This window comes from Orycteropus afer, unplaced genomic scaffold (genome assembly GCF_000298275.1).
Source record: "Orycteropus afer afer isolate SDZICR_OR568_19922 unplaced genomic scaffold, OryAfe1.0 scaffold00196, whole genome shotgun sequence".
NCBI classification, from domain to species: domain Eukaryota; kingdom Metazoa; phylum Chordata; class Mammalia; order Tubulidentata; family Orycteropodidae; genus Orycteropus; species Orycteropus afer.
In genome coordinates, this window is record NW_006921783.1 from 6,355,194 (window position 1) to 6,380,612 (window position 25,419).

At 54.2% G+C, this 25,419-nt stretch overlaps 2 protein-coding genes across 2 annotated transcripts; one reads left to right on the forward strand and one right to left on the reverse strand.

The window, feature by feature from the left end:
* The first annotated feature begins 994 nt into the window (after positions 1–994).
* Positions 995–9,053, forward strand: GAS2L2 (growth arrest specific 2 like 2). The gene is made up of 6 exons (XM_007947914.1): positions 995–1,379; positions 3,090–3,331; positions 4,211–4,318; positions 5,914–6,010; positions 6,707–6,959; positions 7,502–9,053. Exons 1-6 carry the CDS (start codon positions 995–997, stop codon positions 9,051–9,053), a joined length of 2,637 nt encoding a protein of 878 aa, XP_007946105.1.
* A 3,230-nt stretch (positions 9,054–12,283) lies between these two features.
* On the reverse strand, positions 12,284–18,298 carry RASL10B (RAS like family 10 member B). The gene is made up of 3 exons (XM_007947915.2): positions 18,083–18,298; positions 12,884–13,008; positions 12,284–12,554 (listed from the first exon to the last, which is right to left on the reverse strand). The coding sequence occupies exons 1-3, from the start codon at positions 18,296–18,298 to the stop codon at positions 12,284–12,286; spliced, it is 612 nt and encodes a 203-aa protein (XP_007946106.1).
* Between the last annotated feature and the right edge of the window lie 7,121 nt (positions 18,299–25,419).

The following is a 25,419-nucleotide window of genomic DNA, read 5'->3' on the forward strand; positions in this document are numbered from 1 at the left end:
AGTAATCTAACATTGGGGGGAGGTACTGTGCTTGACAACTGACTCTAGAAGAATCGCATGGTTGGATGCCCCAAAGGGGACTGTGAACACAGCCAGGGCTGCTGGAAGAATCATTGCGTGTGCCTGTGTGTCTGTGCATGTGTGTGTATCATTCCTTATATACATCATTCCTTTATTCCTCACAGCACACCCAGTGAGGTAGACATTATTATTCCCATTTAATAGTTGAGGAAGCTAAGGCACAGAGAGGCTAGGTAGGATATGAAATTTATGCAGGGACTTAGGTATAAGGTTTGGGATGCAAGCCTTTGGACTGTGTTCCTTTCATCCCCATCCCACTCTATTCACCAGACACCAGAGGGCACAGCAACTCCTGCCCTGGCTTTACTCCCCCTTCCCCAGGAGTCCCCACCCCATCAACCTGGTGAGAGAAGCCAGCTCCAGTTTTTTCCTCCCAGCTCATCTGCTCCTGGGCGGGCTCTGCAGGGCAGTCCCTGCCTGCCTGCCTGCCTGCCTACTGGGGAGGGTTAACAGGGAGTGTTTGTAGCAGCCGCTGTCTCCAAGGAGAGGAAAGGAAAGCAGAGCAGAGAGACAGACAGTCACACCCGGTTCCCGGCCAGTGGGGGGTGGGCGGCAGGCTGTGTGACCTGTCCAGCCCTGGCAGGGAGTGAGGCGCGTCCTCCTCTATCGTTCTGGCAGATGGTGAACTTCATGTGGACTGGGCAGCCAGAGAATACGGTCTGTGCAGGACCACCCGGCCGAGAAAGTTCTGGCAGGCACCGAGGAATGTGGGGGGTTGAGGGCTGGGCCTGGCCCAGTGGCTGAGGTTAGGGGCAAGGAGCAGAGCCAGAAATCCTGGGTTTCAGGAGGGTAGAAGAGGAACTCCTGAGCCAGGGAGGACAGGGACAAGACCCAGCAGGTGGCCAGAGTGAAGGCCAGCAGTGGGGAGAGGAGTTGTCCCCATCCGCCCCTGCTGACCGTGGAGCGTGCAGCCATGTTCCAGCCCAGGGGGCTCAGGAGGAGGCCTGAGACCCTGGGACCTCCTATACAAAGCATCCGGCCCTTTAAGTCCAGCGAGCATTACCTGGAGGCCATGAAGGAAGACCTGGCCGAGTGGCTGCGGGATCTCTACGGACTGGACATAGACGGAGCCAGCTTCCTACAGGTGCTGGAGACGGGCCTGGTGCTGTGCCGCCACGCCAATGCCATCACCGAGGCGGCCTTGGCCTTCCTGGCTGAGGCCCCTGCCCAAGCCCAAAGGATTCCCGTGCCCCAGGAAGGAGTTTCCTGCAATGGGGCCGCTCAGCCGGGTACCTTCCAGGCACGGGACAATGTGTCCAACTTCATCCAGTGGTGTCGAAAGGAGATGGGCATCCAAGGTAACCGGCTTATACTCCTCCCTTCTCCCCCTGGGGCCTTACCTTGTGGGGACATCCTGGATCCTCCTTCCAGATCCTCCTTGAGCCAACTCATCATTTCTTTTCATGCCTGTTTCCCCATCTCACACTAAACCCTCAATAAATAAATGTACTGGTAGATTAAGTTATTAAAAAAAAAAAAAAAACATCTATTGAGCATCTCCTTTGTGCTGAGCATCATGCTGGGCATTAAGGACCAAGAAGAATGAGACCCAGGGCCCAAGGAGTTCACAGTCTAGGAAGAGTGATGGATGTGTAGATCTGTAAATGACAGCCCCACGTGGCACGGGCTCAAGTAGGGGTGTGCGTGTGTTGGGGGGCCAGAGGCAGAAAAGCCCCCTGAGGCCGTGCAACTAGAGGCTGAGAAAGGCTGCACAGTGTCTTGAAGAATAAATAGAAGTTTTGGGGAAAGCAGATTCTAGGCTGAGTGACAGCAGGGGCAAAGGCACCAAATGGGCGTTGTGTTTGGATGCCTGGGAGAAGCAGGGCAGAGCATTGTGAAGGCATGGGGTAGCGGTGGGATGCAAAAAGGGCAGGGGAGGAGCCAGCTAGGATATTGGAGAGGGGCCCAGTCATGCTGCGGCTTGTAGGACTCAGGATCCCTCCTTTCCTTGGCTTTGACTCAAGAATGGGATGAGGTGGGATATTGCATCATCCTTCTGGTGGGTGGTGGTGGGGCAGTGAGGGCAAGGTGTGTTGATGTTTTTAGCTGCTGTTGAGTGGGCCTCTGACACAAGGGCATGCCACGCACAATGTGCCTGATCCTGTATTATCCTCGTGGCTGGTTATGGGTCGGACCACTGTGGTTTTGGGAAGCAGATCACCAGGCCTTTCTTCCTAGTCTTAGTCTGGGAGCCCTGCGGAAGCCTGTTCAGCCCCATAGCAGCATAAGTAACAGACAAGTAGTGGCTGCGCCTGAGGTGTACTGGCCAGGAACTGAACCCGGGTCTCCCACACGGAAGGCAAGAATTCCACCACTGAACCACCAATGTCTGGAGGAGCAGGTTTAGAAGCTAACATTTTACTAAGCACTCACCACAGCTAGGCACTGTTCTGCAGATGCTATTAGCACCTCAAATCCTCACAACAACCCCACGAAGACCACACCTCCATTTTACAGGAGAGGAAACTGATTCACAGAATGACCCACACAGCTAGTAGGCGGGAGACTCGGGACTCTGACCCTGGCAGTTGGGCTCCAGGGTCTGGCTGGGGAGGAGTTTGAGATGCCTGGTGGATATTGGAGGTGAGCCACATGGGAACAAAGTACTTCCTGCTTCCAGACCCATCCTGGCAAGCGGGGTGGGGAGGACAAGATGGAGTTAAACATTCTCTTGCTTCGGGCCCACAGCCAGGCTCCAGGTTCCTTTGCTTTGCCTGTGTCAACTCCTACCTCTTCAGTTACACAGGCCACCTTGACTGCACCCAGTGTCTGTGCAATGCTGCCAGAACCCTGCCTGGAGGCTAACTAGGCCCCGAGATACTGGGGCCAAACCACTCCTATGCCCCGTCATCCCCATCCCAGATCTCCACGGCGTCCCTCCCCCGGCCTCAGTCCCAATAAGTGCTGAGTCACCGAGTGTCCCAGCTGCTGTAGGCTGCTAGCATCCTGTCACCCCATTCCCGGGAGGCCAGCAGGGGGCTCACACTGCCTCCTCCCCCGTCCCACAGAGGTGCTGATGTTCGAGACCGAGGACCTGGTGCTGCGCAAGAACGTGAAGAACGTGGTGCTGTGCTTGCTGGAGGTGGGCCGCCGGGCCTGGCGCTTCGGTGTCGCGGCGCCCACCTTGGTGCAACTGGAGGAGGAGATCGAGGAGGAGCTGCGGCGGGAGCTGGCCCTGCCCCCACCGGACCCGCCGCCGCCAGCGCCGCCCACGCGCCGGGCGTGCCACTTCCGCAACCTGGACCAAGTGGTGAGCGGCTCCGGACATTGCCCCCAGCCCCCGGCTCCTTCGCCCTGCCCTCCTCTCCCTCTTCTGACTCCAGCCCCCTCTGAGTCACCGTCGTGTGGAGCGCAGTCCCAGCTCTGACACGAATTCGCTGTGTGGTTTTCTGTAATCACGTTCCACTCTGAGCCTCAACCCCCATCCCACGTAGTCGTGGTTATGCCACCTACTGTTTTTATGACAAACCCAGCACTCTACACATCTCTCGTACAACTCACACCATAGCCTTGTGCATGGGCTGGGAGAAGCGATTTTATTCAAAAGTCTAGGGGGTCTAAATTCAAGGCTTAGTTCCCCTGCTTTGTAGCTGTGTGACTTTGGGCAAATTACTTGACCACTCTCTACCTTGGTTTCTTCTTTTGTGAAGTGAGGATAGTAACAGCACTAATCTCTGGCTGCCAACGCATGTGAGTGCTTAAACAGTGTGGCACCGAGCAGGGCTCCTTAAGAGTGAACTCTTAGCCCGTTTTCACCACCAAGGAAAATGGAGCTCAGGGAGGTTTCTTAATCTGTCCAAGGCATACGATGCAGTGGAGTCAGGACTCCGACCCAAACCTGTCAGACTGCACGTCCACCACTCCAGTCCACTCCAGTCCACTCCAGTCCACTGCAGTCCACTCCCCCCTTCAGCTGATCCATGAGGGTGCTGGGCAATAGGTGACCACTAAAGGTCTTGTTCTCTCTCCCTTTTCTCAGTCCCCAGTGCTGAAGTTGGTGGAAGCCTTGGGGCAGGTGTGTGTGTGGGGGGGCAGACGGGAGGAAACCCCCCATGGTGCTTGACCAGCGTGGGAGGGAACTTGCAGTCTGAGCAGAGAGGAAGCTGAGCCTGCTGCCTTCTCCTGGCAGGTGCAGAGTCTAGTGAGCCACTGCACATGCCCAGTTCAGTTCTCCATGGTCAAGGTGTCTGAGGGGAAGTACCGTGTGGGAAACTCTAACACCCTCATCTTCATCCGGGTAAGTCCTGAGCTGGGGGTAGAAAGATTCCTACAGTCAACAGAATAGGGCTTCTTTCCACCGGCCTGGCCCAAGCCTGGGAGCAAGGACAGGAAGTTTGCATTCATCCCAAATTACTAAGCCTTGGGGCTCTCTTCTTCCAAGAGGCAAGCCTATCTTCTCCCATCAGGGCAGTCAGAACCACCACCTCTCTTCTGTTTCCACTTTAGCCTAATCAAAATGTTTCCAGGCAGAAGAGGGTGAAGAGAAGGGTACTTTCACTTTTCCATCTCCTCCATCCCTCCCACAGGCTTGATCAGAACAAGGGGCCTGAGAGCCCCAAATTTATGTTCAGCACATGGCCCCAGTCACACAGATCCCATAGCCTGCCCCTCACGACATGCGTGGCGTGGTACATTCCACAGAGTGAATAGGTCTACAGTTTTGCAATGGGCCTCCTACTTCCCCACACCCAATACCGTCAGGGTGGTCTGTACCCAGGGGTGTGGCCAGCAGCTCAGGGGCATGTCTGAGCCCTTTCCTTGGGCACATGCCACACCTGAGGCAGAACCAGCTCTCTGGGTCCTCACCCAGTCCCTGGGGCAACAGCCCTGTAAGCAAGTAAGAGTAAGGAATTGTGGCCCCACCAAGCCTGGGGAGATTATGTGACCTTTTGCAGAGGGGTGTGGTTGGTGGATATTGGAGGTGGGTTCTTTCACACAAGTCACAGAGGCAAAACCAAATCAAACCCACTGCCATTGAGTGGATTCTAACTCATAGTGACCCACCAGCCACTCCTCAGAAGGAAGACTGGGCAATCTACTTCCGGAGCGACCCAAGGAGGGGTCGTTATGAGTCAGATCGACTGGACAGCAATGAGGTTTTTTTTTTTTTTTTTTTCATGGACAGAGTAGAACTGCCCCTAGAGTTTTCAAGGTTGTGAATGTTTATGGAAGCAGACTGCCTTATCGCTCTGCCACAGAGCAGACTGCCGACCTTTTTTGGTTAATTCAACTTGGTGGAACAGTGGTTGAATGCCTTAACCACTGTGCCACCAAGACTAGGACCCATTTCTAATAAAGCATATGCTGGTGCAAACCCCTTCACAAGGAAGAGAGAGAGGGAGTCCTCTGGGACTGGTTACACTGTGCTTGTGAGATCCCTTGCCCAGGTGTAGGAGCTCTGGTGGCACAGTGCCAAAGGCATTTGACTGCTAACCAGAAGGCTGGCAGTTCAAACCCACCAGCCACTCCTTGGAAGAAAGACTGGACAATCTACTTCCTTAGTGATACCACCTCTGAAACCCAAGGAGGGGTTGCTATGAGTCGGATCTGACTCAAAGACAGTGAGTTTGGCTTGGTTTAGTTTGCCCAGGTGTAGGGCAACTTCTGTCTGTTTGTTTCTCTACTCCTGACAATATACACCACCAGGTGCCAGACATGGAGGAGCTAGAGGCTGCAAAACATGTGCTTTCCAAGCTACATCTCTACACAAGGGCGCAAATGGTCAGGTGAAAGGATGGGCATATCTCATGGTGGGTATGGAAGCCTGCAAGGTGGCCTAGAAAGAGGGGAAACCCTCCACCTTGTCCTCAACCTTACCCTTAACTCCTGCAGATCCTTCGAAACCACGTGATGGTCCGTGTGGGTGGTGGCTGGGACACACTTGGTCACTACCTGGACAAACATGACCCCTGCCGGTGCACATCCCTCTGTGAGTCTCCAGCGATTCCCTCCCTTGTGGTTGGAGAAGGGTAACTCTGGGTAGGGAGGCTGGAAGCAGGAGCCAGAGATAGGTCTGATCTCCAAGTTCCAAGGGGAAAGCTTATCTTCGGTAGGACACTGGTGAACCTTAACTCTAGGAGAGGTTTTTCCCAGAGAGATGAAAAGATAGGAAATGAGGGCAAGAAGTGTGCAGGGGTGGGGAGTGGTTGAAGACAGGAAGGTCCCATAGGAGGCACTCTCCTCAGCCTTAGGTGAAGGAAAGCTGGGCAGTCATGGTGCAGTATCTCTTATAGACACAAGGTGGCGCCAGACACATGCATTTGGTCAAGGTGCCTCTGAAGAGCTGCAGTCTGGTTCTTGGGGTCCACCATGGACGGAGTCTTTCTTTAGTTCTTCTATAATCTCCATCAGCATCTCTTGCCACCCCAAAGAAACTTGCAATCTAAGTGAAAGTAGTAGATTGGCAATACAAACTTAGCTTTAAAACAAGTCCCCCAGTCCCATCTTCTGGCCAAATGATGTTCCCTAAGTCCTTCCTGTAGGAAATTCTGCCACTGCCACTGTAGGTCCCACTGTCTTTACTGTGGGAGGAAGGGTGTGGGATGTCATGGGAGAGGACAGTGGGGCTTATCACCGGGATATTTAACCTTCCCTCTTCTCCTCCCTCTGGGGTCTGTGTTGATAGCACACAAGCCAGGCAGCTTCCCGAAGCCCCCAGCCCCATCGGTGCAGCATGAAGTGAGGGTGCTGGATGGACCCTCGCACCCCCAGCCCACGATGACCATCAGCCGCTCCCAGAGCCCGCTGCCCCCCGTGGACTGGAAGACATACACTTCTTCAGGCCACAAGCTGAAGCCTCCAACCTCCTCCTCCCCCAGTTCCCGCTGTGAACGGGGAGCAGGGATGGGGTTCCTCAGAGAGATGGCACCACCCATGAGGTACAGGCATGGCCTCTTTCTCCTTTGGTGTCTACATTCTCACAGGCCACCCCAGCCCACCCCACGATGAAAGGGATCAGGGCTCACAGCTGTGTGCTTCACCAGCTCCTACAACAAGACCTCAGGTGTTCGAACCAAAAAGGCACCAGGCACCTTTGTGATCATCTAGTTACTTCATATTCACCCCCATTTCACAGATGAGGAGGCTGGGGCCCAGGAAACAGGATTTATCCAGGGTTATTTGTCTCTTTTGTGGTAGAGCAGAGTCTAGGAGTCCCCCCACACCCGAGACTAGTGGCCTCTGGCTGTGGGATCTGCAGGTGCCCTGGGCCCAGACCAGGCCTCCTTCTATCTGCAGCAGAGGGGGCTGATATAAGGAACACTTGAGCAGTCATGGATGGAAGGGGTGTATCTCCTTTGTTAGGGGTGAAAGGTGTTCTGCCTGGAGAAGGATCATCCCTTTCTAGAGTCAGGGGACTGGACTAGGTGACCCAATTGGCCTTATGAGTGTCCCTTTTGGACCTTATGATTCTCCCTCTCAGGTGCCAGGAGAGGTCACTCACCCCATCTCGGAGGCAGCTGTCAGCTGGGGACAGTCCACCCAGCCCCCAGTCCTCATCTACCCATAGGGGGCGAGACCCACAGTGCACGTCCTCAGGGAAGAGGGAGGACAGACACCCCTCTGAACTCCTCAGGGGAAGGACTTCCACCTGTTGGGTCTATGAAGAAACAGCCAGCCAGGGAACCTATGGAAGGGCCCCCATCCCCCAGAGACTCCGAGTCCCTGAGGTGACCACCAAAGGGACACCAGCGAGAGGACCATCTCCCCTGGCTCATTCCTCCAGCCCAGTCAAGAGCCTGAGCCTTGGGCAGCCACCGTGGGGTGAGGATGAGGGTACTTCCCTCCAGCTCAGGGAGTCAGCAGCCATCTGTTCTCCACCCTCTACTAAAGCACCCACCAAGATCCCCGTCCGGCTGTCCCCTGCCCGCCCCCCGACTCCAGGAAGAGGCTTGCCAGGTACTACAAGTGGAGCTTCCATGACGGAACTGGAGAGAGGCCCCAGCTCACTAAGGGCCGTGGTTGGTGACAGACACCTGGCTGGGTCCAGATGTGGGAACTGCTCTGTGAAGAGGGCACAGGGGGACCAGAAGCCAGACATCCAAGTTACCGCAGAGGGCCAGGGACTGAGCCCCCAGGAGCAGGAGGGGAGGCACGTGCCTCTGCCCCTGGGCAGGACCGAGGAGCAAGCCACCCACCATAGCCTCGAAGAGGAGATTCTGGCCAATGTGAAGCTTCCAGAGGCACAGGGTGCCCGTCCCCGGGGCACAGGGTCAGGGGCCATCCCTCGCAGTGGTGTCTATGTCCCCAGACAGGGTAGGCACTGGCCAGAACCTGGGGGTCTTTATGACAAAGTCCTTCAAGAACTGGCTCAGGGCCCCCCACCCCTCCTTAAAGTAGACCTGGGAGCCTGGGGGTCAGCCCCTCCAGAATCTCATAAGCCAGCTGTTACCCCAGACCCAGAAAACCCAAAAGAGAAGCTGGGCGTCAGAGAGACTGGGCCAAGGAATAAAGCAACCCTGAGCGACAAAAGCACCACCAGGAAGGTACCTCCTCAAGGAGGGCAGGACTGCTCAGCCTCTACTGTATCTGCTAGCCTGGAGGTCCCCACACCTTTGCCTTTGGACCTCAATTCTGACAAAACCAAGGCATGTCCAAGCAAGGGCAAGAGAACACTCCGGAAGCCCCAGAGGGTCCCATCCATTTACAAGCTGAAGCTGAGGCCCAGAATCCGCCCCCGGAGGGACCACAGGCCTGAGAAGCAGCCTTCACGTATCCCTAAGCCACTGGCTTACCTCTGCCTGGGTCCAGCCAGGGCACCCACTAGGTGCAGGGTGTCAAGGGCAACACTGGGCAGCAAAGGAGGGGAGGCACCCGCAGTGGATGGGGACTTTGAGGGGAAAAAGGAGGAGGAAGGAAAGGAGAAGAAAGTGTCAGCCACCATATTACAGAGCAGGCCTCCACCACCTGAAGACCAGAGGCCTCAGCAGCTTGACCAAACCCCCAGCCTGCTTGAGGAGGAGACCTGGGTCTAATAAGGAGGGGCTTTCTTGTCCCAGAGCTGTGGGTGTGGAGACAGAGGGAAACTCAAAGGATGCCCACATTTCCATCAGACTCCCAGCAGCATGAACAGATGGGAAGGTCCCTCACCACAATACAGCACCTTGGCCAAGAGGGGGTCAGAAGACAAATACAGTCTGTTGAGTTGAGCAAAGAAAACCATCACCTCACTCCAACTCGTTAGGCTAGGAGTGGTGGGGCCACCCTAGATCTTTCTTCACTCCCTCCCCCAAGGCAAACTTGTCTCCTGGCCTCTGGCCATACATACTCCAGTTTCCACAACTCCTATTAAAAACGTGGGTTTCCTTGAGCCCCCAACTTCTTGAGTCCCTCACTATAGGATGTGGTGGTACAGGAAGGTGTAGTTTCAGATGTTACCCTACTGGAGGGGAAAGGGACGAGGGAGATGGAGTTGAGGTTGGAGAGACACTTCCTCTCTCATCACTCAGCCAACCTTGGTAGACAACCCATCTTTCCTAGAAGTGACTGGTGAATCAGCACACGGGCAGGGATAAGGATGGTCCCACCATACAGTCCCTCAGGCCATCCTTGCCAAGGACTTCAAAGCTCTGCTCTGAGTTTGGAGCCACTCAGCGTCAAGCAGGATGGGTGAGAACATTCCCAACACATGTACATCCATGAAGTTAGGACCAAGAGACTCAAAGGCTCAGCTGTAAATGGAAAGGAGAAGACTGAGGAAGCAAAGCTGGGACGGATCCAGTTGTGAAAGTTTTCCAGAGAAAGTTACCACTTCGAGAGAAGTTACCACCCCTCCATGGTTTTAATTAACGGGAGGAGGTAAGTCTTGTGCCCCAGACTCTTCCTCATAGTTCTCCTGGCTGGCCTGGGTTTTGGGACTCGGGGCCAGCTCCTCCTCCGTCTCCCTCCCTCCATGGGGGAGCTCAGTAGGCAGGTCCTGGAGGAACATCTTCCCCTCCCACCATCAGGAAAAGAGCAGATAACTTGGTACAGAAAGGAGGGAAAACACTCCCTGATTTTTAATCTGACTTCTGATCACAGCGCGATGGGCATCACACACACTTCCAGACCCTGTAGTGGGAAACCCTGGGTGGGGGGTGGGGGGAACAGAGACTCAGAATGGGGGTGGAGGGGTCCAAAATCAAAGACCTGGGGTGAAGCGGGGGTGTGTGTGTGTGTGGGGGGTTGGTCAGGCAATACATTCCAAGGGCTCCCACAGGGGCAGCCAGAAGCCTGGGCCCCCCACCCTCCCAGGTGCCTCTGAGCTGGGGGTGATGAGGCAGGCAAGAAGCTGCCATCCCTCATCGGTCCCCCTGGTGAACCAGGGGGCACGGATGCAGGGGACAATAGGAGACAGGCCCTCTTTTTCACCCTCCCAGCCACTCAGAGGTGTGGGGAAGGGGAGCCGTTTCCTCTGCTTCAGAGGGAGGCTCACAGAGGGCAGGTTACTTGCCCAAAGTCATGCAATAGAGCAGGGACCAGGACCCGGGAGCTCTAGGGCAGTGCCACTCCCATGCGTGGGGGGAGTGAGGATCAGCCAGGGAAGCCAGAGGGTCAGTTCCCTCCCACATTGCATCTTAGTGGTAAATTCCCCACGCACGACCCCTCCCCGGACTCCTCTCTATCACCGCTCTGGGCTACCTGATCTCCTGGCCCATGTGCCGCGGCCTCAGCCAAGTGGAGGCTGAGCTCTTCTATCTGCCCCTCTACCAAGGGACTCTGCTGTCCTCCCACCAGACCAGGGCTAAGGGCTCAGCCTTGAGGAGTCGTCCCTTGGCCAGGGGACAGGGGACAGGGCACCGCTTCTCCCTCCCTCCAAGTCCCCCAGCACTCCCTCAGGCCGTTCCTAGTACCATCATTATTATTATTTCTAAATCGGTACAAAACTGACAGTGATCAGCTCCGGTGACGAGAGGTAGAAACCCGGCCAGGCAGCCGGCGAAAATGGGGCGGAGTGAGCAAGGGCATAGGGCCAACTGGTGTGGGACAAAGGGGGTGTCAGATCCCAGACAGAAGGGCAAGGCCTGAGGGCCCCCATCCACGGGTGGGGATGCGGGCTTATCTCCCCAAAGCATGGGGTCCTCTAATTTTTTTCCTGGCTCTGCTTCTCTGTAGATTACCAGGGTCATCTGAGATTTGAGGCAGGCAGAATCCGGGGCTGTTAGATTGGGGTGGGATGGGGAGATGGAGTCTTCACCGATACAATCTGACCCCCCTGGGCACCACCCTGCCCACCACCAGCCCCCCACATCCTCCAATCTGGCAGACCACTCAAAGCAGGAGGGAATGGAGGGTTGGAGCCTGATATCATGGGAAGAAATCTATCTTCTGAGAGATTTCCTCTCCACACTCAAGAAAATAAAGTTTTAACCCAGGGGTAACCTGGTTTTGGGGGCAGGGAGGAGGTGAGGGGCACCCGGCAGGGACGGACCATCGAGTTAAGGCTGGAAGGTAGGTTGTTGTGTCTCTGGGGGCTGCTGGGCGGGGAGGTCTCCCTGGGAGGGGGAGAGCTCAGCCTTCTCCCCCTGACTGATTTGGGACCTCAACCCTCCGACCCCTTGATTGTGGTCCCTGGGCCACCCGCATCTCTCTGCCCTATACCGGTGGTGCTGATGGTCAGATGGCCTGGCCCCCCAAAGAAGCTGCCAGGATCTGCGACAGGGGGATGGATGAAATGAGAGAGCCCTGTGAGCGGAGCTGGGGGCGTGGAGGGGGACTGGGGGGTCGACCAGACAGCTAAGGACAGACATTTGGGAAGACAGACACAGGAAAGGAAGACATGGGGGCAGACACACTCTGGAGAAGACGCGCAGGGCCCGGCCCAGGCAGCACCTCCCCATCCCCATTCTCAATTTCACACACTCACCACCATCCCAAAGGGCTGTGGCGCCCCCTGGAGCAGGGTCGGGTACTGTACTGACTGTGGCATTGAAGCAGCCATCCCAGTAATAAGAATGGGGGAGAGGGGAGGACTGGGCAGTAATGGCGAGGCTCCCTTTCACCCTGTGCCTCTCACCCAGAGGTGCGTGGCTGTGGGGGGCGGTTCAGGCAGGGACCTTCAGAGTTCTCATCTGCCCCCGCCCCGCCCAAGCCCTGCAGTCCCGTGGAGAGGCCGCCCCGCCAGGCTTGTTCTGGGGTGCGTCCCCAGCATGGCCCTGCCCTCTGCCTCAGCCAGCGCCTACGGCAGCAGGGGGCGCCCTAGCGGGCGGGCGGGGCGGGCGCGCCGTCACATGATGGCGCAGCGGTTGCGGCGCAGCGCACCCTGGAAGCGCAGGGCGGCGTGCACGTGTTTGCAGCGGGCGCAGCCGACGCTCTTGAGCAGCTCGCTGAAGAGCAGCAGGATGTGCCAGTTGTACTTGGCCGAGCACTCCACGTAGCCGCACTTCCAGGTCTTGCGCACCAAGTGCGACACGTTCCAGCGCGGGATCACGCGTCCGCGCTGCAGGTCCCGCTTGTTGCCCACGATGATGATGGGCGTCTCCGAGGTGCCAATCACCCTGCGAGGTAGGGCGGGGACCTCAGAACTGCTCCAGCCTCACAGCCACCGGACCCAGAAAGGGCAGGATGCCTGGCCAATAATAATACTCCCATAGACCCAGCGCTAAGCCCTGAGGTACATAATATTCTCTAATTCGCCCAAATGACTCACAACTTGGGCACTATTGTTATCCCCATTCTACAGGTTAGAAAACTGAGGTTTAAATGTTACATGGCCTAAAGTCATATAGCTGAGTGGCCTTTGCTCCTTCACCCATGTCCTCCCACTGCCTCCTTTTCCTGTGGGGCATGCACAGAGGCGGCAATGGACCGTGCCCCGGCCCCTCACCTCGTCTCCAGGATCTGCTGGCGGATGGTCTTGACGTACTCAAAGCTGTCAAAGCAGCAGATATCGTAGACCAGTATGTAGGCATGGACACTCCGGAGTCCCCTGCAGCAGGCGTCTGCCCACTCCTGCAACAACCCCCCCCCCACCAGTGCCAGGGTCAGAGCAGCCATGAAGGCTCCCCTCATACCCAGCCCCCCCAGCCCCTGAGGGGTGGCACTCTCACCTGCTCCTGCAACCCAAGCCTTCCATACACCTACTCATCCCCAGGAGGCCAAGCCCAGGGCAGAATGGAGCCGCTTAGCGCTGCAGCTCCCTCGCTCCCAAGCCAGGGTACGGCAGGTCCCAGTGTCTGGGCTGCGCTGCCCCATTCTGTGCACATCTGGAGCTGAAACCTGACTTGTCATGTTTTGTCCCTTCATCTATCCATCCTGTCTTTTGTTCAACAAGTACATTGATTAGGTGCCTCTGAGAGCTAGTCCTGAACTAGTGTCAGCCCTATTGAAATCCTGTCTATGTTCCAAACCTCAGTTCAAGTGCCACCTACTCTAAAAAGTCTTCCTCATTTCTCCCCCTTCCTTTTATCTTCTGTGTTCTAAGAGCCCTTTAGAACACAGACTATCTAGTTGAGGCTGGAAGTTAGGTAGAGCAAGGTAAGCTTGGAGCAAAGTCTGATTAGAGTTGCTTCCATCTCCAGCATGCTGTAAACTCCTGGGAGGGCCAGGGCCTTCCTCATTTTGACATGCCCCTCTTCTCCCTGCCCTACCTTAACTCCTTAATCAAATCCCTGGGTCGGCCCACTAGCTGGGCTGGTGAGCTCTCCATGGTCCTGAACCCCACCTCACACAGGCTGTGATCAATGGAACTGGTACTGGTAACCCTTACTTAGATGGCTACCTGAGGTTCTGTTTGACCTGCATACTCCACCCTGCCCTCCAGGATGAGGAGGAGAAGACCTGAGGGGGAAAAGATTGGGACTGGATACAAAATGGGAGATGTAGAGCAGGACCCCAGGGGGGCTTCAGAGGATATAATTTCCTGAATGCTTGTGGCAGCTTCTCAGGGAGAGGCTGTAGCTCAAGATGAATGAAACAGACAAACAAAAAACCCAACTCACTGCACTCTGGTCTACTCTGACCCATAGTGACTCTACAGGGCAGAGCAGAACAGCCCCTTAGGGTTTCCAACGCTGTCAATCTTTATGGGAGCAGACTGCCACGTCTTACACCCATGGAGAGGCTGGTGGGTTCAAGCTGTTGACCTTCCAGTTAGCAGCCAAGCCCTTACCCACTGTGCCACTAGGACCCCTTTCAAGATGAATAGGCCCCCAGAAAGGCTGATTGTGCTGAAGACTCAGTTCTTTAAGAGATTAATTAGCTAGTTAACCTGCCAGCAGATGCAACTGCGAGAGCTCTTTCAGGGAGCCGCTGTGGAAAAGAAGGGGCTTTCTGAAGTTTGGGGGGGGGGGCAGAGGACTTCAAGGGTGAAGAGTCTTCTCCCTTGAGGGCCCAAGCACAAAGCTAGAAGGAGATTAAGCATGTCTCCTGTCCAGCTTATGAGTTGAGCTGGGCAGGGACTAGGCATGAATTAGGACTACAGCTGGTTCTCTACCTCAAAGAAGGAAAAAAAGGAAGACTCTGGTGGCAGTGGCGGGGAGTTAAGTCTGACTCCAGAAAAGCACTTCTCAACTCCGAGGCTTTGAAGATGCTGCAGTGGATTTCCCCAGGGAGATGATGTGGCATCTTTTCTTTGTGCTGAGGTTTTAATTTTTGGTGCAGGGGGAGGATGCTGAGGACAAATCTAAAACCACAGGAAACCATTAACTGGCTTCTCAGGCAGGAAAACTGCATTCTCCTGGACACAGTGACCTCTTGCCAACCAGGACTGCCTGTGTGTGCCATTCCTCCCTCATCCCACACAAGGAGCGGGGTGGGAAGGTTGAGGGACCAGGTGCAGAGAGGCTCCCACCCTCTGCAGACTCACTGCTGGGGAACAGCTGCCAGCCTAGGAGGGTGACAGCTCCACTTCTCCCCTCAACATGCTGCCTACCCGAGGGGATTTCTAGGCTGCCTCCCACCCACTCTTCTCTGAGAGCTCCTAAAAGGGAGATGAGGAAGGCTCCTGATTGGTTGGGCTGCCCTTTCACCCCTTAATTCAAGAGAGGGGACCAAGAAAGCTCTGCTTCCCTTCTAGCTTGCTGTGTGTAGGGTCCCAAATTGTAAAAGCACATCGTAGGGCTGTGTCGATAAGGAGCAGTGAATGCAGTTCCAGGGATGCAGGGGACGAGGGCCTCAGGGAAGCCTGGGCACTGGGTCTCAACCGTGTATTTGCTGGTGATGCCTTCAGTGGGCCACACACGCCCCCTCATCTCAGCTTCCTTCTGTGATGGGAGAGACGGGGCTGGAGAAGAGACAGATGAGGCTCAGACCCAGGTCATGCCACCCCCCGGGCTGAATCGCATCTGACACTGGGCAAGAGTGTTTTTTAATTTTATTTTCCAATGGTGTCCATCAAGATTCTTGGGGTTGATATTTGGTCTTTGGGTCTTCCAGAGTCCCTTCTCAGTATTTCTCTGCTCAGAGTCCCTTACCTGTGTACAGGAAGGAAGTCTTGGACATCCTGGAGGGTCTAAAACTTCGGGTCAATCAAAGCCAACAATCCAGTAGGAAAATGGGCAAAGGACAGTAAAAGTTCTCAGAAACAGAAACACAAAGGCCCTTCAACACACAAAAAGATGCTCCACTTAACTCCTAAGAGCTGTAAAAACAAACTACACTGAGGATATCATATCTCATTTATCACAATGTCAAAGATCCAAAAGTTTGACAACACCCTCTGTTGGTGAGGCTTTAGGGAAACAGGCGCTCACATACACCTCTTGCAAAAGCACAAAATATGCATTTTCTGCAGAGGAGCATCTAGGGACGACTTCCAAACTCCAGTAGCATTTACCTTTTGACCCAGCAATGCTACTTCCAGGAATCTACCACTGAGATACACACACCTGTGTACAACATGCCTTATGTATAAACAGTCATTGCGGCACTGTTTGCAAAAGCAAAACACTAGAAACAACCCACTTGCCCAACAAGAGAGGATTCTATGGGACATCTATCTACTCAATTCAATATAGTGTAGCTGTGAGAAGCTAGTGGAAAGGGGGGGAGGGGAATTAGGGTGAAGGAGGGGTAGAGATGGGACTGTGATTTCTCTGGCTGTACATTTTTTTATAGTTTGGTCTTTTCTATTATGACTTCCTATTCCAAAATTAAAATTAAATTACACACACATACACACACATATACACACTCTAAGATGCAATTACTGGTCTTCCTCCTCTGGAGCAAAGTGAAGAAAATCAAAGACTCAAAGAAACAATTGGTCCAAGGGACTAATGGACCACATGAACCACAGCCTCCGCTACCCTGTGACCAGAAGAACCAGATGGTGCCTGGCTACCACTACCAGCTGCTCTGACTGGGATCACAATAGATAAGGCCTGGGACAGAGTGGGAGGAAAATGTAGAACAAAATTCAAAACCGTAACAGAGACCAGACTTACTGATCTGACAGACACTGGTGGAACTCCTGAGACTATGGCCCTGAGACACCCTTCAAGCCTAGAAATAAACCCACCCCAGGGGATCACCTTTCAGCCAAAGAACAGAGAGGCCTATAAAGTGAGGAACAACACCAGGGAGGAACATACTCCTTAGAACAATCAACCACAGGGGACCAAAAGGGCAGCATTTGCCCCCAAACAAAGCCCAGAAGGCAGGAAGAGGCCAAAGGAGGAGGAATGGAAACGGGGAGCCCAGGGAGGAAGTGGGAAGTGTGCTGTCACATAGAGGGGATTGCAACGAATTATAAACTAAATGTTTATAAATTGTTGAATGAGAAACTAATTTACTCCATAAACTTTTACCCAAATCGTAAATAAATAAATAACATACACAATTAAATGTGAAAAAATAAAGCGCAGGGCGAGGCTTGGAGCAAGTGTTGAGTGTCCACTCAGGCTACCTTTTATAGTCTTCTTTAGGGGAGACCAGAAGATCCTGGTCCCAGCCTGCTACCCTACCTGGCTCATTCCTACCACTCCAGGTCTGGATGTATGGCTCAGGCTTTTATCCTCATTGCTGACGCCTGGCACCCAGGACAGGAGAGACAAGGGTCTCTGGCAGGTTGGGCCCTCCTGCTCAGTGTTAGTGAAGCAATGCTGAATGCTGAGCACCTCCTCTTCAGCCTCTGGTCCCATCCCAAGAGACTACTGCATCTGCTCAGTTACAAGTGGCTAAGCTGGCCGCCGCATTCTGGTTTCTACTCTGTGCAGATCCCTCCCTGCCATTCTGCACACTCTGGTCAGAGGCCTCCATCAGTGAGCAAACATGTCTTTGAACTCAGCTGCCCCTTGCACCCCAACCCTACTCAAGCCAGAGGCAGAGACAAGGAAGGGGGACCTGGCTCCAGCAGGCATACTTGAGTCCTATCCCTGCAGGAAGGGTGCCCAGCAGCCAGGCTCTGAGGTCAGGTGGCAGAGCATCACCCATGAGGAAAGCATCACCTTGGGCAAGAGCTGACTGGGGTTTCCAAGGCCTCAGAGAACACAGCTTTCCTAGGTCCTGGCCTTTGCTCCTGCAGTCTCAGCATAGACACTGCAGCGTGAGCATCCCAGGCCACGTTAGGCAGCGCCCAGGATAACAGCAGGCACCCAGTGTTCCTTTGCCCTGCTCTCTGCCACCCCTTACCTGCCTAAATCCTACTCAAGGATCACCTCCTTCAGAAGTCTTCTGTGACATCCCCCTCCCAACCTGGCTGAGTGGGTTAGATGCCCCTTTGGGGCTGCCTTACTTACTGCATCCCCTCCAAAAGTGGAATGGCATTTATCACACTATAGAACTGCCTGTCTTTTCTCACTGATCCATGAATTCCTTGAGAGCAAATTCCACATCTATCTTGCTCATCATCCTACAACTCCCACCCCCGGTGCCCACCACAGGGCCTGGCATACACTAAATGTTCATCAAATATTTGCTGAATGAACCAACAGATGAATTAATGGATTCCTGGTAGAGCTCTAAGCAGAGGGGCCCAGGGTAACGTGTGGAGCTGTCAAAGCCAGCAGTGGGCCCTACCAACAGGACCAGAGCCCAGAGTAGGTTAGAGTCAGCCCCTCTCCCCAACCCCCAAGGGCCCTCCTACCTGCAATGTGTTGACAGGGAAGGCGCTGATGGGCGGGAAGTCGAGGATCTGGAGGTCGTGCACGTGGCCGTTCATGACGACAGCAGGCAGGTAGAGGCGGCGGGTGGTGGTGGGCACACAGGCCTCGCTGAACTCGTTGTACAGGAACTGGCGCACGATGGCACTCTTGCCCACGCCTCGCGCCCCCAGCACGGCCACCCGGTAGGTGGAGACCATGCCTCCCGTCCCACTCCGCCGCCGCGTCCTCGCCGCTGCCTGGGGCCCCCCCGGGCTGCATATTCCAGGGGCTGGGGGCTCAGCCACCGTCAGGACTAACCATTGCTGCTCCCGCTTGCCCTGGGCCTTCTATGGCCTCCACCTGGACTGTGGGGACAAGAGGTGGACTTAGTGTGGCTGGCTTATCCCCAGATGTGCCCTCCATGTTTCCACCTCTGTGACTTGCTGAAGCTGTTGCTGCACTTGGAATACCGTCCCTTCCCCAGAATTCTTCTCTCCATTTATCCAAAACCTCCTCATCCTTCCTTTTCCATTTTTTCCTACCACCCTGCCAGTGAGGATGGTTATTTCTTGACTACAGCTTGACTTTCGACCATGTCTGACTCCAACCACGGCAGACTGCAGGGTACAGTGCAAGGGGCACTGGACTTCGTTTGGAGGCCCAGTTTTCCTACACAATTCCATAGCCTCAATTTTCCTCAAAGTCTCAATTTTCCTAATCCTCAAGGGGTGAGACTAGACAACAGTATCTCAGTGGAGATGCTTCTGGCATTTGGTGGGACAATTCTTTATTGTGCAGGACTGTCTACACATTACAGAATATTTTTACATGCCGGGAAGTAATTGCCAGCAGAACCTCCAGTCACCTTTAGAGCAAAACTGCTCCCCCCATATTTCCAAATGCCCCCAGGTGAGAGCCACTGGACCGGAGGCTGCTTCGGCTTTGAAGTGCATTTGTCGAGCACTTCCTCTATTAGAATAGCCACTTTATCCAGTCAACACAATGGCCCTAAGGGACAGGGATTTACTCCCCTCAAAGAGGAGGCTCACAGGCAGTAAGAAATGTGCCCGAAGTCACACAGCTGGGGATGGCAACCATTCCATTCTAAAATTTCACACTACTGTCAACTTTTAAGTTTAGTGATTTTAGCTGGTGAATGCCTACAGGCCAAGGGCTGGATCTGAGTCTCTGGCTTCTGGAGCCGGCACAGAGCCTGACACACAGCAGGTGCCCAGCAAAGGACGGCTGGAGTAGGGAAGTGGGCCTTAATATAGGCCCTTAAGCTCCTTGCTTGCTCAGCTTCAATGACTTCAGAAGTTAGGTGTAAATTTCAGCTCAGATGTTTCTCAGCTGTGGGTCAGTGGGCAGAACATCTATCCAATCTGAGTCTCAGTCTGTGTATGTGGCAAATGGGGTCAATAGCCAATGCTGTCTCCTTCTGTTGGAAGTGGTGACAGCAAGCACCTTTCTATGGCTATTCCTAAGAGACTGACACCGGTGCCTGCATAATGGGCATGGGTCCCGAGCAGGTGGGTGGCTGGATTCTGACAAGGTCATTCTTTTCCAGCATGTGGACATGTTTTCTGTGTAGATGCATGCTCTTTCCACATATATACAGTTCACAGCTGACTGTCTCCCTGTCTGTCCTGCCTAGAGGATCCAATCTACTGGGCATGTGTATATAGACCATAATAATTTAAGAAAAAACGGCATTGTTTGAAGTGAGACTCATCAAGCATCAGGCATCAAGTGTGACCTCAGGTAAGGAACTTCACAGGGTGCCATGAGGTTGGGCAGGTAAAGCCTGCTGCCTGGCACAGAGTAGGTGTTCAATAAACAGTGGCTACTGTTACATCCAGGGAGCCCTGGTGATGCAGTGGTTAAGCACTCAGCTGCTAACCGAAAGGTCAGCAGTTTGAACCCATCAGTTGCTCTGCAGGAGAAAGATGTGGCAATCTGCTTCTGTGAAGATCACTGCCTTGGAAACCTTGTGGGGCAGTTCTACTCTGTCCTGTAGGGTCGAGATGAGTCAGAATCGACTCAACAGCAAAATAGGTACTGTCACGTGCAGGGTGCAGGGTCCTTCCTTCGTCTGAGGTTTTCCACTGTCTCGAGGGGCCTCCTAGCAGTCGTGGGAGAGTCATAGCCCCTAGCTGCGTGAGCTCACATACAGGTAGTGTGTGTATGACTCTTCTCCTCACTATATTAAAGGTAAAAACCAAAGTAGGGATAGCTAGTTGTCAGCCAAGACTAGGACCCTGATCACCTTCCTGTCCCATGCTGTGTCCTTTCCTCAACAGGTGCTTACACTTGTTCGGGTGTGCAACTGGGAGAGGTATCAGTCCCTCCTCCCCATATATAACCCCAGGCCCTGGGCCTCTGAGGCATTCCTGGCCACTGTTCGCTTGGCCCCGAGCCTCAGTTGGGTTAATTACATAACCAGTACAAGCAGGTGGGGATAAGGAGTCCTAGGGGAGAAGAGAGGACAAGGAGCTGGAAGAGTCCTGGCCTCTCTCTGGGTGTGGCAACATAGAGGCTTCTAGGATGTGCCCACCTGCAGATTCTCCTGGACACCACACTCCCTGCTCAGAAACTAGCCCTTTGTGGGAAGCAGCACGGACATGAAGCAGGGTACTGTGCTGGAGCCAGGGAGGGCTGTATAGAGGCCCCTAGGCTGGGGCCAGGCTCTTGGCACTCACCAGGCCTAAGCTGGCCCTGTTCTCACTGTAGTCCCCTCCTTCTTCCCAGGCAGGGGTCCTGGAGTCTAAGCGTTTTATTAATAATCTACCCTCCTTGGCAGATTGGGGGCAGAAGAGGGGCTGTCCAGAAAAGCAGGGCCCAGCCCCCTGAGCTCCCTCCCCACAACCCCAGCACTGCGCAGGCAGGGCAGCGGACGATCCCCGTCCTTCTTTCCTATTCCCCTGTCCCCGCCCCCTGAGCTCCCTCCCCAAGGCCTGCGCGCTGCAATGAGTCTGCAGACAGCGCTGGGCAACAGACCGAGGACATACAGGGGCCAGAGCTTGACTCCTGCCTCCTCCCCTGACCCGGACACCTGGGTCCCTGACCCTGACTGAGGGCCCGGGCTTTTCGGGCCCCTGGGGGTAGGGTCACCCGTCCGCCTGCTGTTGTTCCCACCACGTTTGCGTGGGGGCGGGTAGGTGGGGGTGTCGGAAGATGCTGGGCTCCCCATGACCTGATTGGTAGGAGTTTGGGGGGATGCAAGAGCCCAGCCCGCTCTCCGCCTCCAGCACTTAGCAGGCATCCCCCAACCCCCGCTCCAGTTCTCACGTGGCTGCCCCGCGCCGCTTCTCCACCAGCCCGCCGGCCCCCTTCCAGCTCCTCGCCCGCCGCCCCCTTGCCCCGGCCGTTCCCCGCCGCAGTCGGCCCCTCAGCCCCGGTCCCCGGCCGCTCCCCCTCCTCCCGCCGCTTACCCGGGGCCGTCCTAGCTGCCCCCAGCCCTGGCCGGCCGGCCGGCGGGACTGCGCTCCCCCCGGGCTCCGGCGCTGCCCCCTGGCTCCCCGGCCCGGGGGGAGAGACGTGGGCGCGCCCCCGGCTGCCCAGTCGAGGCGGGCTCAGGGCGGCGCGGGGGGTGCAGATTTGGCCGCCGAGGGGGCAGGAAGCCTCAGCCCGGCTCTCCCTCCGGAGCGCGCCGCCCGCTCGCGCTGAAAGGAGGGCGGGGGGAGGGCGGGGGTGCCGGGGCTGGCGTTCCGCTGGGTCCCTGAGACTGACACGTTCACGTGGGCAGCCCTTGACGGATGCTTCTCTAAACCCCAGACTCGACCTTCACCTCCCCTCCAGACTCTCTCCGAGGTATTTTTAGGTCTCACCTTGAGGGATGGGAGACAGGGATGCGAGAGACTGAAACCTTTTGCTTCACTCGGACTCCTGCCCTCACATCCCCAACTCCCCCGTACCCGCGGTTCCCTCCCGAGGTTTCCCTCCTGACCCTTGCCAGTCCAGTCAGTCGGTTGCTGGGCGGGGACCCACGTGCCCTGCTCTGTGTGCTAGCGGTGGCATCTAGGCTGTTCTCCTCCACCTCCTGGAGGACTGGAGAAAGGGTGGTCGCTCTCACCCTTCACTGCGGCAGTGAAAGGCAGACCAGGCTGGCGTAAAGCTGATCTCCTGCCAAAGCTTGTCGCCCTCTCTCTAAAGCTCTCCTCTCCTCGCCAGCCTGGGAGAGCCTAGCATTTGCCAAGGTTGAGGGCAAAATCATCTATTCTAAACCAATCATCATCAATGTCATTTCATCATAAATAGCTAACATTAATTGAGCAGGTACTATGTGCCAGGCAGTGTGTTCTCATTTAATCCTCACCAACAAGAAGTAACTTGAATGCTCCAAATCTTTATTGCCTGATTTGTAAAATGGATATATGAGTTTTAGTCTGTTTCCCTCTATTTATCAGTGAGATACCTGAGGCCAGGAGAGACTGAATGACTTGTCTTACTTAATGCAAAATAGGGGATGCAAAGATTGAGGGTCACTAGCTGGGCAGCCACTGTTGCGCTTGGCGTGGTTCGGTGCTCACAGACCAATGGGGAGACCAAGAGCTGACAATCATTGCCAGTATGTGCAAAATCATGGTTCTAGGGGCGGGAAGAAGGAGCTGATTGACTAATTAGAGGAGTTGGAAGGCTTCAAAGGAGGTAACTTTCAGATAGACTTTAGAAGCAGCAGATTTTGGGGAGTGGTGGGAGAAGGGAACTTTTGCAGGCAGGAGAAGTTGGGAGCAATTACAGGCTTCTGGATGAGAGTTGAATTCAGGAACCAGACTGGAAGGAACCCAGGAGGCTGGCATCGTGATTAGAGAACAGGCTGAGGATGGCTGAGGTGAGATGCAAAGAACCTTGATGGCCATGATGAGGACTTTGGCTCTAACTCTGTGCTTGATGGGAAGCCACTCCACCCCCCAGCATCCTTCACTATGTCTGACTTTCTATCACTTATGCTCCAGCTCCCTCACAGAACATTGTTTTCCTCCTCCATTTGGGCTCTGCATTTTGGGCACTTTTCCAGTTGTTCCTTCTTCTTGGTCTTCCTGTCCAGACAGACTAGCATAGTGGTTGTAGTCTTCTGGATCAGACAGATCTGAATTTAAATCCTGGCCCTGCCACTTACTACATGACTGAAGGCAAGTAACTTGAATGCTCCAAATCTTTATCGGCTGATTTGTAAAACGGAGATGTGATTGTCCCTACAGTTATAGACTGTGTCTAAAATGAGCTAAAGTCCTTCCCTCGGTGCCTGACACATAGTAAGTCTTAATATGTGTAGACTTTTATTTTTTCTTGCCTTCTTTTAGAGACATGTAGCCATTTTTGGGGACGTTGAAAAGCTTTTCCATTTACTCTAGATAGGTTTCCAGGGGAGTGGGGGGTATAGGGTGAAGGGTCAGGGCAGCCGTTAGAAGCAAGTACAGGGCTGAGGAGGATATGGCCTCCTCCTGGAACATCACTTTTAGGGGAAGACGTAAGATTTTACTGGTCCCATGGGACCACAATGGGGTCACTGAGAGCCTCTTAAACTGATTAAATCATCTAGGGCACTACCTATGCCCTTATGTATCTGAAAATCTTGAATCCTTACGCTGTCCAAGGATCCTAGGCTTAATGACTATTCCACCAGGCCACGGCCCTCCACGATGGTTCCTTTCAGCCCAAAGTGGACTAGAAATAAGAAGAAATCATGCAATGTTTATACTCATACCTTAGGGCCAGGCTTCTCAGAAGCTTCTCCAATTAGCTGTATTAGAGGAACACAAAGCCACAGGTTAATAATTATGGGGCCTTGCAGTTCAGTGAATTGCCTTAATAATGACCCTTCTAGTCCTGTAACTCCAACAAAATGATTGGGTGGGACTAGGCAAATAAGGTGCTTGTGGCCCACCCAGGGGATTGGACAGTTTTGCTAATGCAAATAAGGTACATGGAACCCTTGTGGAATACTGGTTGTTCAGTTGTGTCATCTTGTTAGGCTTAAAGGGAGCCAACTGCAAAGGCTGGAGGGGAACCTCACTGCCATCAAGATGTGGGAGTGAAGCTCATCCTTTGAACCTGGGGTCCTGGTACTGAGAGAACCTCCTAGACCCAAGAGACAGAGAGAGAGCTGTAACACTGAAGATGGCGTGAGATGGCAGTGGTAACCAGGGGACCATCAGGTTAGGCTCTCTGATCCACAGAGTGAGAGAACTGAGCACTTACCCTACAGGCAGAAGTGGTGGAGCAGGGTGCCTCCAGGCATTTATGGGCAGAGCTAAAGAGCTTTCTAACACTTACCCAAGTCAGGCCAAGGGCCAAGAGTGAGGGCTAAAGGCCGAGAAAAAGGCCTGCCTCTGAGTATTGCCGAGAAGCTGTCCTGATCAGAAGAACTGCATTCTGAGTTGTTCCTGTTACTTTCAAGTTGCTCCTTCCTGATCCTGAATTATACTTTTTACTGTTAAACCCTAATAAACCCCATAATCATATGGTTGGTGAGTTGTGTGTAGCCAGTGCAATGAATTAATGGACCCATCAGAGGAGCAGAACGTGCTAAGGGAGGGACAACTGGTGTCAGAATTGGTAAAAAGTTTGGAGAGTGGAGGGATGTCTGATCTCCCCCTCACAGATCAGCTTTGGGCTGATGCTGCTGAACTTGAGGATTCTCCTCCCTCCTCCTGAAGTTAGATGAGGTCTGATGTCACATCATTTTTACAGGCCTCATGCTGGCCTTCAGTGGTAGGACATTTAAAACATTATTTCTTGTTTAAAAAACAAACATAGCTATGTTGCTGTTGTTATGTGCCGTCGAGTCGGCCCCAACTCATAGCGAGCCCTCCTTGGGTTTCCGAGGCAGTATCACTACGAAAGTAGGATTGCCCAACCTTCCTTAGCTATAGCATAACAAAATGCAAAATTTGCCTGAATTTGTGATTAAGTCATTTTGACTGGCTGAAAGTAATTCTTGGCTAAGAACGTACACCCTGAGGGGCCTGTGGTGGTTATGTTTGTGTGTCAACGTGGCTGGGCCTGATTGAGTGGCTGGGCAGCTGGTGGTAGTTATTCCCCATGATGAGACTGGCAATCAGCTCCATGGTGAGATCTACCACAAGCAGCTGAGTAGCTGCCTTTGGGATGTGGTCTGCTTCCTGTATATATAACAAAAAGCCTTGGAAATGGTCTCTGGCCTATGGCACACTTGGACCCTGCATGTAGCCGTGCTGTTGCTCAGCAGCCTGCTATGCTCCGCTGACCTTGGGACTTGCAATGGACTTAAATTAATGGCTTGCTGTGTGGTTTGGTAATCTCGGGACTGTGCCTTTTTACTTGTCAATCTTGGGGCTTCTCAGCCTCAGGAGCCAGC

Bases quoted from the DNA above. Each gene is read 5' to 3' on its own strand.
- GAS2L2 (XM_007947914.1), top strand. From the start codon at position 995: ATGTTCCAGCCCAGGGGGCTCAGGAGGAGGCCTGAGACCCTGGGACCT. The intron at 1,380-3,089 runs GTAACCGGCTTA...CCCGTCCCACAG, and splicing joins AAAGGAGATGGGCATCCAAG to AGGTGCTGATGTTCGAGACC. The intron at 3,332-4,210 runs GTGAGCGGCTCC...TTCTCCTGGCAG, and splicing joins TCCGCAACCTGGACCAAGTG to GTGCAGAGTCTAGTGAGCCA.
- RASL10B (XM_007947915.2), bottom strand. From the start codon at position 18,298: ATGGTCTCCACCTACCGGGTGGCCGTGCTGGGGGCGCGAGGCGTGGGC. The intron at 13,009-18,082 runs GTAGGAGGGCCC...GGGTTGTTGCAG, and splicing joins TCCCTGTCAACACATTGCAG to GAGTGGGCAGACGCCTGCTG. The intron at 12,555-12,883 runs GTGAGGGGCCGG...CCTACCTCGCAG, and splicing joins CAGCAGATCCTGGAGACGAG to GGTGATTGGCACCTCGGAGA.